This window comes from Vipera ursinii (assembly GCF_947247035.1).
Source record: "Vipera ursinii genome assembly, chromosome: 2".
NCBI classification, from domain to species: domain Eukaryota; kingdom Metazoa; phylum Chordata; class Lepidosauria; order Squamata; family Viperidae; genus Vipera; species Vipera ursinii.
In genome coordinates this window covers 145,664,959-145,680,859 of record NC_139513.1, presented here as the reverse complement: position 1 = coordinate 145,680,859, position 15,901 = coordinate 145,664,959, and the positions used below count along the sequence as shown (strand labels likewise).

The following is a 15,901-nucleotide window of genomic DNA, read 5'->3' as shown; positions in this document are numbered from 1 at the left end:
TTCAACTCTCGGAATTCTCCAGCCGGTCATTACTGGCTGGGGAATTCTGGCAGTTGAAGTCCACGACTTCTTACAAGTTCCCAAGATTGGGAAACACTGCTTTGAATGGTTGAAAGTCAATGGGAAGTCCTTTTAACTATGACAGAAAAGCAATAACTGGCGGTTATATGAGCCCTCTCTCTGCAAGCATCTTCTCTCACTAACATCTAGACTTTTATTCAAAAACTAAAGACAGCCAACGTGTTAGGAAGCCGAAATCTTCTAGTATATATCCAGTCATTTTCTAGAATCATAATCCAATAATTAGCTAGCTACAAACAGGCCAAAGCAAAATAGTGACAAGTAATGTTCCAGTGGTATGAAAACGATTTTTTCTTTCTTTCCTGGTATATGGAAATGTCGATCTATTTATCTCCAAGTGATGGACGACAGAAAGACTAAACGATGATCTAGAATACTCTTCATCGGAGCAGCCTTGTTCAACCTAATGTTCTTCAAATGTATTGGATGATGGGTACTAGAATTCCCAGCTATCCTGGCTATTGGGAAGTCTGAAAATGTATTCCTAAAATATCTAGCAAACACGAGGATGAAAAAGGCTGAATCAGACCATTCACCATTTAGCCAACTATGGATTGTGACAGCAATAAAAGGGTTTTCATATCATTTGCAATCTGACTCTTTTAATTAGATTTTTCCCAATTTGGGTGCCCTTCTGATACACAGATTCAAATCCTGGAATTTCTCAAGTTAATATGGTTATTGCTGAGAATTCTGGAGGTTGCCTACATCTTTAGAGCCCATCACCTCGAAGATTGCCTGAAATGTTTCCAGTGCTAATGACCAAAAACTACAAGGCATGGAATCCTTGCCATTGTTCTTGCTCTGCAAGATAAACCACACTCTTCTTTCCAAAGAATCCCCAGCAAAAGCCTCCTTAGCTCATGGCTGTGATTGCAAATACCTGGAAGGCTTCCCTGTTTTTCCGCTGCTGACGCCTCTCCCGTAATCGACCCCGTTCACGTTCCTCCTCCTCCTCCCTCTCCAACGTCCGGATGTGTTCCTCAAAGCAGATTAAAGCATCCTCCTTGTCCATGTCTGAAAGAGGGAAAGTTGGGAGCAGGCCAGGCTGAGCTAAATGATAAAGCCCATGGTGACACAGGAGGAAAAGTACAAGTTTATTCTGTAATGAGAGGTGACTGAGATTCAGGTAGAGACAAAGGGGAAGGAAGCATAAGAGTCAAACGCTCTAAACACTGAGAATTGTCCTACCTAAGATGGGAAGTTGTGGCCCAACCTGTCAGCAGGGCAGCAGACAGGCCCAGCATTCGGAAGGTTAGGACAGCTTGTTACCCTTCTAGAATTAAGTGTTTGTGACTTCTAGAAGGCAGCAATTAGATACATTGCCCAAATAAATAACCTACGTTATGGCTTAATGAGAAGATATGGTTCCCATACCATGTGAAGACGAGTTAGAAAGACAAAGGCAGGAGGAACCGGGGCAATGAGATGGTGGAAGATGACTCACTTTGCAAATCTTCGTCTTCGGCAAAGCTGGGATTGTCCATTAGATACTGCTGGGCTTCGGACCAAGTAGTCTGGAAGCTGACACGGCTCATGCTGTCCAGGATACTCTTCAGAGCTTGAATGTTCCTTTTGCGGAGCTGCTTGGCATGTTCCTGGGTGGGGTGGAAGGGGTAGTATTAATGCTAGGGCTTTGGGTTTCTGCTGAAGGTACAGGGGAAAGGATGAAAGTGTCAGAACATCGCAAGGCAAACTTCACTCTTTTTGTAAGTAAGGCCCCACACACATATACAGGGAGTGCAGAATTATTAGGCAAATGAGTATTTTGACCACATCATCCTCTTTATGCATGTTGTCTTACTCCAAGCTGTATAGGCTCGAAAGCCTACTACCAATTAAGCATATTAGGTGATGTGCATCTCTGTAATGAGAAGGGGTGTGGTCTAATGACATCAACACCCTGTATCAGGTGTGCATAATTATTAGGCAACTTCCTTTCCTTTGGCAAAATGGGTCAAAAGAAGGACTTGACAGGCTCAGAAAAGTCAAAAATAGTGAGATATCTTGCAGAGGGATGCAGCACTCTTAAAATTGCAAAGCTTCTGAAGCGTGATCATCGAACAATCAAGCGTTTCATTCAAAATAGTCAACAGGGTCGCAAGAAGCGTGTGGAGAAACCAAGGCGCAAAATAACTGCCCATGAACTGAGAAAAGTCAAGCGTGCAGCTGCCAAGATGCCACTTGCCACCAGTTTGGCCATATTTCAGAGCTGCAACATCACTGGAGTGCCCAAAAGCACAAGGTGTGCAATACTCAGAGACATGGCCAAGGTAAGAAAGGCTGAAAGACGACCACCACTGAACAAGACACACAAGCTGAAACGTCAAGACTGGGCCAAGAAATATCTCAAGACTGATTTTTCTAAGGTTTTATGGACTGATGAAATGAGAGTGAGTCTTGATGGGCCAGATGGATGGGCCCGTGGCTGGATTGGTAAAGGGCAGAGAGCTCCAGTCCGACTCAGACGCCAGCAAGGTGGAGGTGGAGTACTGGTTTGGGCTGGTATCATCAAAGATGAGCTTGTGGGGCCTTTTCGGGTTGAGGATGGAGTCAAGCTCAACTCCCAGTCCTACTGCCAGTTTCTGGAAGACACCTTCTTCAAGCAGTGGTACAGGAAGAAGTCTGCATCCTTCAAGAAAAACATGATTTTCATGCAGGACAATGCTCCATCACACGCGTCCAAGTACTCCACAGCGTGGCTGGCAAGAAAGGGTATAAAAGAAGGAAATCTAATGACATGGCCTCCTTGTTCACCTGATCTGAACCCCATTGAGAACTTGTGGTCCATCATCAAATGTGAGATTTTCAAGGAGGGAAAACAGTACACCTCTCTGAACAGTGTCTGGGAGGCTGTGGTTGCTGCTGCACGCAATGTTGATGGTGAACAGATCAAAACACTGACAGAATCCATGGATGGCAGGCTTTTGAGTGTCCTTGCAAAGAAAGGTGGCTATATTGGTCACTGATTTGTTTTTGTTATGTTTTTGAATGTCAGAAATGTATATTTGTGAATGTTGAGATGTTATATTGGTTTCACTGGTAAAAATAAATAATTGAAATGGGTATATATTTGTTTTTTGTTAAGTTGCCTAATAATTATGCACAGTAATAGTCACCTGCACACACAGATATCCCCCTAAAATAGCTATAACTAAAAACAAACTAAAAACTACTTCCAAAAATATTCAGCTTTGATATTAATGAGTTTTTTGGGTTCATTGAGAACATGGTTGTTGTTCAATAATAAAATTAATCCTCAAAAATACAACTTGCCTAATAATTCTGCACTCCCTGTATGTAAGGGGTGGGGCTTTTGTCGAAACAACTTTGTAATTCAAATAAAACTGTGGGTTGGACTCTGTGGATGTGGGTGGCTAGTATCCATCTCAGGAATCTTGGATTCCTGCCCTCAATTTCTGGGAGCAAGTATCCCTTCTGCTGTTACTTAGGAAGAAAGGCTATGGGGAAAGGATGATGCCTGGATTGTTGTTGTTGTTGTTATGAAGAACTCCCGCCCATGCCCCATTCTTGACTTACCTTCTCTTTCTTGGCCAGAAAAAAAAGAACATCATCATAGATCTCCTTGCGATCCCTTTCAGGGACCACGGCCCACACTTCCAGCTCGCCAAACATTTGCTCAGCTTTCCTGAGGAGGGAAAGAGAGAGAGAAAAAGATGGAGATGGAGGGCAGGGTGGCAACCCTCAAGGGAGAATAGGTAAAGTTCAAGGACATCCGAGCCTATGAAGCAGACAAGGTGAGGCGCTCAGGGACATCCACGCTTGGAAGAACCAAGCAACAGACCCTCTGCTTCGATCTGGTGAGGACAGAGTTGCGGCAACAGAAAAAACAGAGATACCTGAAACAGAATCCTCCTGTTTCATGCTTAAACAGGGGAAATTAGACTGCTTAGTATAGGCAAGGTAACATCTCTTCCCTGGTCTTCAAGCTACAACTCTTTCAGCATTTACATCTCTCATTCCAGCTCATAGGAAATCTAGTAGTACAATCTAGGTTCATTACTGGAAAACGGCACGTTCCTGTTCTCCCAAAGTGACAAGTCTCTGCCAGGTTCAGACACGCAACCTTGCAAAATGATCCATCCATCGCAGTTGACGTTATTAAAGGAACTGGGCCAGTCACACTTGACCTACTATTATTTCCTTCCAAGGATCCTTCAAGACCTAGCCAGAAAGACACTTAGCAAACTCTAAAATGCTCTTGAGAGAGTCATCCAGATTATTCCCAACCTTCCCTCACTGGGCTGTTGCTTCCCGAGTCATCCTGATCCTTGTGTACCTGTAGCGGGTGGTAGAATTCATTTTGCTGTGTTCTTCCAAGAAGTGTTGCAGTTCTTCCTTTGCCTCCTTTGCCCGGAGTCGAGCCTCTTCCTTTTCTTCCTTGTCCCGTTGAGCCTTGTAGGCATTGAATGCCTGCTTCTTCTCACTCACCTTGGGCAAAGCGCTGGGACACACAGAACCCAGAAGTCAAGAGCTGGCTCATATGGGCAACAGGCAAAGGAAAACAGGGGGTCCAAGTTCTAGTTCCCCGAGTGAATAAATAGTTGGATGGGCAGGGAGCTCCAAATGACGTGTCTCTGTAAGACTTTCATCATACAGGTCTGCAACTTGGATTCGCCTCTGATATGGTAGGGAAGGGTGGGAACTAGATGCATCCACCCAGGATCATACCTGAAACGGGGGTCACAGCTAATAAGCTTCATGGCCTGTTCCCAGGATGCGCTAGCTGGAACACCCTAAAGCCAGAAAATGGGGTATTTCAATCAAGTTGTGATGTCTCCTTCTCTTGGACTGCACCAGTTAGGCCTGCACTGCCTTACCTGGCAGGCTCTTTCTTTTAGAGTAGACTCATTTTTTTTAATTTTACTTTTTTTACAAATACAAGAGTCAGGGTGTAACTAGTTTGGTGTTTTGGTTTTCTTCTGCTTGAACTTTTAGGCAAAATATTTTCCTTTCCTCCCCGTCTGGCAAAAAAAAAAGCCCGCCAGAGGGACAGATTCCCTGACATTGTTCTCCTACAACAAGGAGAATGGGCCCTTTTCACTCTCATGAGAAAGCACTCAGAACTCAAAACTACCCACCATCCTCCTGGCAGGCTAAGCGATGGGCATAAAAAAAGTTATATCGGACGAATTGTTTTGGCTCTGATTCCTAGGAAGGCTCTTTAATTTCTGTTCTCCTTTCCCTTCCCCCAGTTATTTATTACCTTGTCTTTGAGCAGCTCCTTAAAAGCTTGTTTAGCTTCCTCTTTGTTGCTCCAGGCGCTGGCACTGGCACGATCTTCTTCATCTCTCCGGAGGGGGTCACAACTGCCCAAGGAAAAGCAAAGCATTTGGACAAAACATAAAAAGTAAAAGCACTGATGCAGCTTAACCATTCATCCGATCGCTGCCCAGAATTCCAGGTGGGTAGTGCAGCTTTCCATACAGATAAATTGGCAAACAAATGGGAGTTCTGTCTCTCTTCTTTTTCTACCACTCTATTTGTCCTCCAACTCACAGTTCGAAAGCCTAGGCAGGCTTAATCTGTCATTCCTCAATCTGACGCTTTCCTGATGGGTTGCAGTAGAGATTCCACTATCTGCTAGACCAGTATTTCTCAGCCTTGGCAGCTGTAAGATGTATGGACTTCAACTCCCAGAATCCTATTTATTTTACATACTTTTTACATGTGCTATACAGGTAGTCCTCAACTTACGACCACAACTGAGCTCAAAATTTATGTTGTTAAGTGAGACACCTCTTAAGCGAGTTTTGTCCCATTTTACAATCTTTCTTGCCATAGCTATTAAGTGAATCACAGCTGTTAAGTTAGTAACATGGTTGATAAGTGAATCTGGCTATGTGTGAGTTTCGATCAAGTGACCGTGGGGATGCTGCAATGGTCGTGTGAAAAATGGTTATAAGTCACTTTTCCCAGTGCTGTTGTAACGTATTGTCACTAAATGAATTGTTGTAAGTCAAGAACTGCCTGTAGTTCTGTGATCTATTTTATACCTTTTTAATTTGCTCAGTGTTGCGTGTTATATGTCTATAACTGGAAGATGTCTCTGACACAAAGAAAAAACTCCCAGAATTCCCCAGGCAGGCTGGATAATTTTGGGAATTGAAATCCGCACATCTTAAGAGTGGCTAAGACTGAGAAACATTGTGCTAGAAAGCTGACAATGGCCTGGTTACAGATCAACACCTCCCCTCTACTGTCCCCTCCTCTTGCATTACCTGCTGGTGACCTCCTCAACAGCAGCTGGGACCCCCTCAGTCCCTGGGGTCTCTTCAACACCCCCAGTGCCTTCTGTGTCTGAGGTGGCCGCAGAAGATGGGCTGGGACTGGCAGGGCCCGACAATGGTGGCTCCAGTTGCTGAGGTAACTGTTGCCTCCTGGGAAGGAAGAAGGTGGCAGCTATGAATATTTCACAACAGGACAATACAAGCCTAAATTATTGCACAGTTTAGAGAACTTTCCACACAATGGATTCCAGCCAGCTCGATCTCATCAAGAAAAAACAAACAGAAGGGACATAGGACCGGCCTCAACCACTCCAAATCCCACTGAGCCCAGTTTGGGGTTCTTGTGTTTCCATGTGATTTTTCAGTTTCTTGCCACCATCAAGTAGCATTAGAAACAAAAGTTTCATTTGCAAGCCAAATGGCAAAGCTCAGGTTTTCTGACCCATACGCCAGGTTCAGCAGATCTTCCAGAGAGATGAAGGCCAGGTTCAGCAGATCTTCAAGACAGATGAAATCAACATCTAGGGGAGGCTTGGAAGAAAAAGGAAGTCCCTGCCCTGCCAGTGCTCCCTCCATGCCCACGTCTCCTGGGACCACCCTTGCTGGGTAGGGCTGCCTTTTCTCCTACCCAGCCAGCTCTTTGAGCTCTTCTTGATGCAACCTGCTTCCAGGAACTTACTCTGCTTCCTCCTCTTCCTCCTTGATCAATGCTGAAGAACAAAAATAGGAACGGTTATCAGAGGAAGACTGCAGGAACAGAATCTCCACCCCAGATTTGATCCTGCAGATCCTCACCCTCAATGTCATCCAACTCTCGTGGCCTGGTCCAGCGTGACTCCTTGCTCTGAGTGTTGTAGTAATAGGATTTCCCAGTTTCTGAGCGATACTCACGCCAAGGACAGCGTGACAGCAAGAGCTGCAAAAGCAAAGAAGACAGCCTTAGCAAGTATATAATGTGTGTGTGTGTGTGTGTGTGTGTGTGTGTGTGTGTGTTTTGTGGGGTAAAGATCCAGAACTTTTTATCCTTTTCTGAAAAATTATGCACTGAGAGACCAATCTGTACCTATGATCAAGCTGGCTTGTCTCAGTTAACGAACTGATTCCTTTTCTGCATTCATAAATCATAAGTTAATCAAATGCCCAAAATGTTTAACTACAAAAGCCTTCTTTTCTATTAGCCCTGACTTGGTTGTGAAGCCAAGAGCTGCAGTTATATCCTGTATCTTAAAAGGCATTTGGCTGTCTGATTGGGAAACTGAATTTTGAGTGAAAACCAGTTTGGTTTCTTATTTTAAGGGGTTATTTACAAACTACACTTACTAAGAGTTTATTTTGCTTATGGCCATGTGTTTCTTTTTTCATTTAATAATTTAACAATTCTTTCCTCACTTGGAGGTAAAGCTCCTCATGGCCTTCTTCTAAACCATCTATCTGGTTCACATTCATCTGATGGTAGCAAGCCCTGCAGTCAACAAATTCTCCCAGATTCCACAGAATAATCTGAGAGAATTTGATGGACATGGTTAGACTTGAAAAAGATCCTAACCCAATCAATTGCTGAATTCAGGAATGTTCGAATTACAACTTCTCTGACAGATGGTTGTCCAGATTCCAATTAGCTATCCACAATGAGGCAGAATCCATCATGATCCAAGAAGACTGTTTTATTCAGAAGAAACTCTTTGCTAGTAGAAAATGTCCCCCAAACATTGGATGAGATCAGCCCCCTTCCAAATGTATTCCATATCCCAAAATCTTCTCCATGCTATGCACTCTTCCTGTTTTACAGTGTTTTACAGTGCCTGTTTTACAGTTCCTTATCAGCCTCATCAACTCCTGTGTTTATATTCCAGGATTTCTTACGTTTATGACTCCAACCCTACTTTTTAGGAGAAAAACCAGATGGGATTGCTGCTCAGGATGGCTGACCTTCCCTTATCAGAGATCCAATACATGTCAACAAGAGGGGGGGGGGGAATCAATGTCTAAGTTGCTCCTGCAACCAAGCGTAGAAACAACTCTCACCTCTGCCTTAGATTTGAGTTCATCTGGCTTTTCCCAACTTGATTGTTTGGTTTCAGCATTATAATAATAGATCCGCCCATCAGGGGCTTTATGTTCACTCCATGCTGGCTTCTGTAAGGAAAACTGAAATCAAACCAAATCAAACTGAGATCCAGTTGGGCAAATATCCACAATCCCTCCATCCCAAACAGACACTGAGAACCACTATTGTGTGAATCACAGTGTTTACTTCCAATGAAAGGACAAAAAAGGGCAGTTTTGTAGCTTTCATGAAGTTGTGTGAGCAACATCTAAAGAAAATCTCCTACGGGGAGGGGGGATACTTAGGGCAGGTTAGTAAGAAACTTTTCCCATGGTCAAAAGTACAAAGGAGGAAAAGCCAGCATCTGAATCTTCCTAGAAGAGGCGGAAAAATAATGAAGAACGCAACAGTAACCGCGTGAATACTCTAGATCTAGATTATCTAGATCTTCCTTTTGCGTGGGCACTCAAACAAGACCCCGTTTCAATTTTACCCTACAATAACCCTGTGAAGATAGGCTGGATTGGGCTGAGACATAATGACTGGGCCCAAGTTATCCAGAGAACTTTTATGCTTCAAAATGGAATGGAACCTATCCCCACACCTCATCCTCTACTCTGTGATTCTCTTGAGCTTATTCTGCAAAAGATATGTAAGTTGGATTTGAGGAGTGTGTGAATTCTGAGTTAATTTTTTTTAGCCCAGAAAATGAACAAACTCATTGGATTTTCCATCCCCTTTTGCTAACTATGCTATTTGCAAAATGCTCCTTCTAGCTTTCCCTTCTAGCTTTCTTCCCCTCCTTCTAGCTTTAGAGTAAAGTCTAACCACTGAAGTGCTTTGCCTTCATCCAGAGCTCAGCTACACCTTTACTTTTTCCCTGGGGCTTATAAGGCAGGGCTTTTCAACCTTTTCACCCATTGTACCACTTTTACGATATGGCAACATTCGAGTACCACCAGTCACCTAGCCAGGTGACAAAAACTTGATGACCAAAAAAAAAAAAAAAAAGGGAAAAAAGTGATGAAGTACAGGTAGTCCTCGACTTAGCGCCTAGTGACTGTTCGAAGTTACAATGGCACTGAAAAAAGTGCCCCCCAAGCAACAGCTGAGTAAGACACCTGCCTGCCCACCCGGTGCCGCTCTTCCTCCTGTCCGAGGTTTTCATTGTTGTGAGCATTTCTGTTGAGGATTGGCAGTGGGGGTGGGGGGGTGTTTGGTTTTTATTCCCCCCGTCTGCTGGGCGGTTGCAGCAGGTTTTGGTCACTTCACATGATCCTGGGACACTGTGACCGTCAATCAGTTGCCAAGCATCTGAATGTAAGTCACAAGACCCTGGAGATATTGCAACATTCCAGCTGATCGGCGCTTCTTCTGGGCTCAGCAAAAGCGCCAGGATCAGCACCGAGCTCCAGCTGGAACCTGGCGCTGATCCTGGCGCTTCCGCTAAGCCCTGACAGCCCTGCAGCTCCAGCCGTCTCTCGCTCGGGCTTGTGCGGTGCTACCACCAGTTCAGCTCATTCCCCTCCCCCGCTACCACTTTTCTAGGATGGTCGCGTACCACCTGCCAGGTGCCAATGTGCCACAGGTGGTACCTGTACTACTGGTTGAAAAGCCCTGTTATAAGGCACTTCATTTATTTTCTTGGAAAGGTAGCTTTCTCTATTTCTGAACATCAAATACTAGAGAAGCAGTATGGGGAAACCAGGTAAAGAATTAAGACTACACTGTTTCTTGGGACAAAACGCCAACATAGTTAGAAGACTCTCTCTAAGGTGTTCACCTGTGCTAGTCATGATCATCAGCACAAAACAATGGAGCTCTTTAGCTCCTTGGTGTGTCTTCTGTGAACCACTTCTGGTTCAGTGGGATGCCAAGAAGCAACCCTAGTTTGCTTCCTGGAACAAAAAAAGAGATGACATCAAGAAATCTAATACCTTTTCTCCACTGAGACTTTTTACCTTTCGGCCTGTATCCAACGCTGGAGAGCCACCAAGAATTATATTCTGTTGCACAGCACCTGTCAGGGGGTTGGGGATCTGAAATTTAAAGCAGCATTTCAATTTAAAACAGAAGAGGAGAAATAATAATAATAATAAAAATAAAACAATTTAATTAAATTAAATTAAAGCCCTGGATCTAGGGGAGAGGAAGGAAGAAGGAAAAGGCCTTCCTTCCTTTCATTTAGAAAATGTATTGGCTACCCATCTTACCTGAGGGTAACTCTGTTTTAGTGCTTAATCTTTTTTTTATTGAAAAGTTTTACAATAGATTTTGAATACAAAACCCCTCCCTTCCCCCTCCCCTCTCCCCAAACCTCCCCAACTCTCCCCTCCCCTCCCCTCCCCGACTTCCCAGAGCTAAATACAGGGTATAAAAATGCAAACAAACATAATCTAAAATATGCAAACAACAATAAAATATTAAATTCTACCGCACTTTAACTCTTAATAAAATAACTACAAGCTAATTATACATCAGAATAAATCCGCTACTTATTCAAATGCTAAATGAAACTTTTAGTCCCATATTTATTCTGAATATAATCTATCCATCTCTTCCACTCCACAGTGTATCTCCGTTGCGATTGATCTTTCAAATACGCTGAGATCTTTGCCATCTCGGCCAAGTTAGAAACTTTTAAAGTGTTTTAGTGCTTAATCTTCTATTCCTACCAGTCATCCGCCCCCAATTTGATAACACCTTTAGATCTGCTGTCCCACCTGGCATATCCTTAATCCTCAACCCCCCACAACTAAGGGACATGTCCATTGGGACAGTGGGAGTGGCAAAAGACAGAAAAGAAAGCTTAGATTATGTGAAAGACTGAAAGGCTCGATCAAAACCACAAAGAGCACCAATACATGCACGGTGTCTCTGCTAAAACCGTAATTTAGGACTTTCCTCCTTCCAGTCATCTACAATTGTAAGTGAAAAGTTCAACCTGCCCCTATTTTGGCTTTAAGTAGACTGTTCAATGGTTAGATTTATAGTATAGATGAGGCCAATAAATACTTGGGGCTGCTGGCATTGGGCGAATGAATCAATTTCAAGCAGAGCTAAGCAAACTACACTTTGACATCTCCCTAGGAAAAAAAGTATATAAGTTACCCCAAGAGCTATGTATTATTCTGAAACCCGCCCATAATGCATTTAATTCCTTACATAAATTCCATAATTCCACATCTAGGAAAGCATTTGTCCAGATACTTACCACAGGTGCCGCTTGGGTCACTGTAGCTAGAAAATAAGAACAGAGCTTAGAAAAGTGGAACAGTTATGGTCAGAGATCACTCATAAAAGAGACACTCCTGTCCTGCAGAGAAACAATAGGTACCAGGGACAGCAAATAAGGCAAACATATGATCTTAAGATGAACTTGCTGGATCAGGCCAATGGCCTATTTAGTCCAACCTTTTGGTCCAAAAAAGCCAAGCTGATGCCTCCAGGAAGCAAGGGTCCTTATAGTATGAGAGGCAATTAAGATGGCTCACTTGGAATGGAAGAGGATGATATATCCCAGAATTCACAGTATTACTGACACAAAATACAAACTAGAGTGAGAAATGCAGTTGCAATAAAGAACCAGTTTTTTTATTTTATTTTAATCCCATTTATATCCCGCCCTTCTCCGAAGACTCAGGGCGGCTTACAATTTAAGCACAAACCAATGTGCTTAGCAATAGCCTTCATTCTATGTATATGCCTGCTTATTAGGGCTTTCGCCCCCCCACCCAGCGGCATTATTACAAAGTCAGCTTAATTGCCCCCAACAATCTGGGTCCTCATTTTACCTACCTCGGAAGGATGGAAGGCTGAGTCAACCTTGAGCCTGGTGGGACGCGAACCTGCACTAATTGCAGGCAGCTGGTGTTACTTAAGGAGGCATTAGCCCACTGCTCCACCAAGGCTCATGTTCATGTAGTGTTGCCAATACCTACCTCTCTTCTCCATTCAGATCTTTAAAAGTTGTACAAGGGGGAGAAACTCAATTGATGCAGCCTACCAAAGGCAGTATCTGTGGACATTCAGTCAAGTATGGAAAGATAAAAAGGCCCAAATTTCTATTGCTGAGAGAAACATGACATGATTCTCTACACCAGATTTAATAAGCATCTTTTGAGCTAGGTCACACCAAAGCTATATTTAAACACATCCCTGAAGATACTCACTGTTGGATGGGTCAGTAACAGGAGCTGCCTGTCAAAGAAAAAGTCAAATCATACCAAGGAGCTTCAATGTATTTTTTTCTTTTTCTTATCTTTCCTCTAACTCTTTATACTAGTGCTAGCCACGTTCAATCTTTCTCTATTACACTTTGCTTTATTTATTCATTTTAATCTTAAAGAACCAAAGTAAAGGTTTTATGTCAATTTGTTGGTTAACTTTATTATGGCCACTCATCAGCATTTTATGCAATTATTATAGAATATTAGAAACTACAAATTAAAATGCATAGATGTTTCCTAAAATTAATAGAAATAAATGAAACAATTTAGTATGATAGCACAGATGCAAGCAATTTAGACACTGAAGATTAAAATGAATGAATGAATTTTTTTATTAAAACAAATTAGTTAAGGAATTTAAATGGTAAAACTGAAGAATTAGTTTTTACAGCAACGATAACATACTTATCAGACTGCAAATTGAGGCCTCAAGTAGCTTACAATTAAAAACTCAATAAAAACAAACAAATAGAGAAAATAAATATTTGGGGGAAGTACAACTCCCACCAGGGGACGCGGTGGCTCAGTGGGTTAGGATGCTGAACTTGTCGATCAGAAGGTCGGCAGTTTGGCGGGTTGAATCCCGAGTGCCGCGTAACAGAGCGAGTGCCTGTTACTCGTCCCAGCTTCTGCCAACCTAGCAGTTCGAAAGCACGTAAAAATGCAAGTAGAAAAATAGGGACCACTACGGTGGGAAGGTAACAGCGTTCCGTGAGCCTTTGGCGTCTAGTCATGCCAGCCACAGGACCACGGAGACGTCCTCGGACAAATGCTGGCTCTTCGGCTTTGAAACGGAGATGAGCACCGGCCCCTAGAGTCGGAAACGACTAGCACGCATGTGCGGGGGAACCTTTACCTTTACAACTCCCACCCACCCCCAACTTCCACAATCTGTCATGAGTCAAGGGGAATGCAAAATATACTTTGGCCTAGCACCATTTTGAAAAGCCAAGTTTTCAAAGCTTTTTTAAAGTCCAGCAGGAATGAGGTCAAGCAGGCCTCTGGAAGGATGGCATACTGGAACGAATGCATGAACCAATGAAGGAATGAACAAACAAACGAATGAATGACAAAGAAAATGTTAAGTCATTCTCTCTTCAAGCCGTTTGGGGGATTTTGGTGTACAGGTTTATAACACAGAGATGGAATCTTTCATAATTGCCTCCATGGTTTAGGGCTTTTGGGTACTGTGGTTCTGCAACAACTGGAGGACCATAATCTTAGTGCAAGCCTGTTTCCTACCATGTTCAAGGGATGCTAGAGCCCAATCAGCTTTGCTTACTTCCCTGCACTAAACTCCACACCTTGGTCACCTCATCATCCATCCATTGGGTGTGGTCAACCAAGTGGTCAAAGAGGATCATGTATCAGTTTCCAAATTAAAGAGCTAGCCCTGTTATGAAGGCCATTGCAATATGTATGCAAGCTCTTGTGCCACAGCCTATTCTAATTCCCTAAATCACTGTACTTTCTGACACTCACTCCTCCAGAAACAGGAACAGGCCCAGCTGGCACCCCCGGCATGATCATCCCAGGCAGCATTGGTGGCACCATTGTGGGCATCTGGAGCAAAAGAGAAGACCAAGCCATTATACATATTGTAAACTGGAAAAACAAAAGGCAAAGAAAAAAACTGAACCAGCACTACCTGACCCAGGGGTGGTGGTCCAGGCATAGGTGGAATCAGAGGGGGAGGTGGCATCATGCTAGGAGGCATAGGTGGCATAGGAGGTGGCCGTGGTCCCATTGGAGGCAATCCCATGGGTGGAAATGGTGGTGGGATCCCAGGAGGAGGCATCTAGAAAGAAGAAAAGAAACTTAGAACTGTGCCCAAAGCAGAATATACTCTGGACCAACCACAGACTAAGTCTCAATCCAGCAGCATCACACTTCAAAAAGGAAAGGATGCTGGTATGCCAAACATTATATTTTTAAAATCCTACCTCAGTGTGCATGTGTCAGTTTAGGTAATGGACTCAAGGCTACAATTTACCTTTACAAGCTAATCCGTAGCCTACGGTTGCTTAAATTCATGGAATGGACCAGATTGAGATAGGCTGCACCATGGTAATTAATGCCCCAATAAATACACACAACTTCTTTACTTTCTTCCATTTAATGAATTTAGATCAAAAATCAGATAAATAATTTCACTGGAAATAAATAAAAAAACAATAAAATGAAATCTCATATTGTCATGGGAAGAATGAGCTTTTGTGTAATAATTAAGATCTGGATTTTATTTTTGAAGTAGTCCTCTAATAATTTCATGTTTCACTTTTTTTCAGCTTGGTTATTTCCATTTTATAACAGCACCTAGAAAATATAGAAAATTTTAATTCAGCTGCTTCCAAGCATAACAGAAGCAGTTTCTGATCCAACTTCAAGTGCAGAAGCCATGAGCTTTGAATTCCCAAAAGTGGAATCCAGTCAAAACAAGCTTCAGGCTTGTTCCCATTTCCCTAGGCATTGCAACCCTAACATACAGTAGACCAAGGACATCTCATATTTCCATAAAAACATTTAGGATACTGTTAAATACAACTTGCAATAAGGTGAACTTACAAATGGAGGAGGTAGAATTGGTGGTGGTGGTGGGGCAGAAGGAAAGGGAGCTGGCTGTCCAGGAGGACCACTGCCTGAATCTGGAGTTGACTGCAAGCATAAATACATAATAAAAGTATGAGTGGAGGTGGAAGTGAAGAATAATTAATGGGTTAAGAAGAGCAAAGGCAACTGAGATGTAAAACATTAGATGTTGAGTTTGACTAAAGCAGATTTCCATTTAGCCTTGAAGTTGACCGATGCTTTAAAGATATCCCATTCTTGATGGGAATGATGAGTTGTACTTCAGGTGCCTGGAGGGAATCAGGTTGGGGAAATGAAAGCTAATTTCACTCATAATTTGAGTACCAAACATTTTTTTCCCGTAAGAAATATTGTAGTGAGTCACAAGGCAGCCAACAGTGACAAGTTCTAGTACCGGGACAACGAGTACCAGGAGAAAATTTTCACAACAAAATTTGATGAGTTTCAAAGCAGTTGACTACCAAGGTACTATTGTATTCCAAATCCTTGAGCGAAACCATAATTTTTCCAAGTCTGCATCCAGGAAATCCTATTGACAGGAACTTTAAGAGTCCAATTGTGCCAGTTCGGATTTCTAGTGCAAATGGACCGGTACTGTTTGGTAAGAGTTGTAACATCCACTTGTGTTCCTCCAGTATTTATTACCCAAACACAGAAATTAACAGCAATCCAATTAAGCCAAGGGGAAAAATTAAAAGGAAAAA

General features: G+C 42.9%; 1 protein-coding gene across 3 annotated transcripts in view; it reads right to left on the bottom strand.

Annotated features, from left to right (window-relative positions):
- Nucleotides 1-15,901, bottom strand: part of PRPF40B (pre-mRNA processing factor 40 homolog B) — a 27,580-nt gene extending 11,679 nt beyond the window's left edge. For 2 of the 3 annotated variants that reach the window (XM_083352431.1, XM_083352430.1), the window contains exons 1-16: nt 15,174-15,901; nt 14,257-14,406; nt 14,091-14,171; nt 12,552-12,579; nt 11,594-11,619; nt 10,341-10,418; nt 8,358-8,480; nt 7,128-7,248; nt 7,012-7,042; nt 6,324-6,482; nt 5,309-5,411; nt 4,774-4,838; nt 4,382-4,546; nt 3,622-3,730; nt 1,529-1,679; nt 965-1,098 (exon numbers count right to left, since the gene is read on the bottom strand). In XM_083352431.1, coding sequence (XP_083208557.1) covers nt 965-1,098; nt 1,529-1,679; nt 3,622-3,730; nt 4,382-4,546; nt 4,774-4,838; nt 5,309-5,411; nt 6,324-6,482; nt 7,012-7,042; nt 7,128-7,248; nt 8,358-8,480; nt 10,341-10,418; nt 11,594-11,619; nt 12,552-12,579; nt 14,091-14,171; nt 14,257-14,406; nt 15,174-15,281 — 1,632 coding nt within the window. In that variant the 5' untranslated portion in view covers nt 15,282-15,901. The remainder of the gene's footprint in view (nt 1-964; nt 1,099-1,528; nt 1,680-3,621; nt 3,731-4,381; nt 4,547-4,773; nt 4,839-5,308; nt 5,412-6,323; nt 6,483-7,011; nt 7,043-7,127; nt 7,249-8,357; nt 8,481-10,340; nt 10,419-11,593; nt 11,620-12,551; nt 12,580-14,090; nt 14,172-14,256; nt 14,407-15,173) is intronic. The other variant, XM_083352432.1, reaches the window with a different exon arrangement.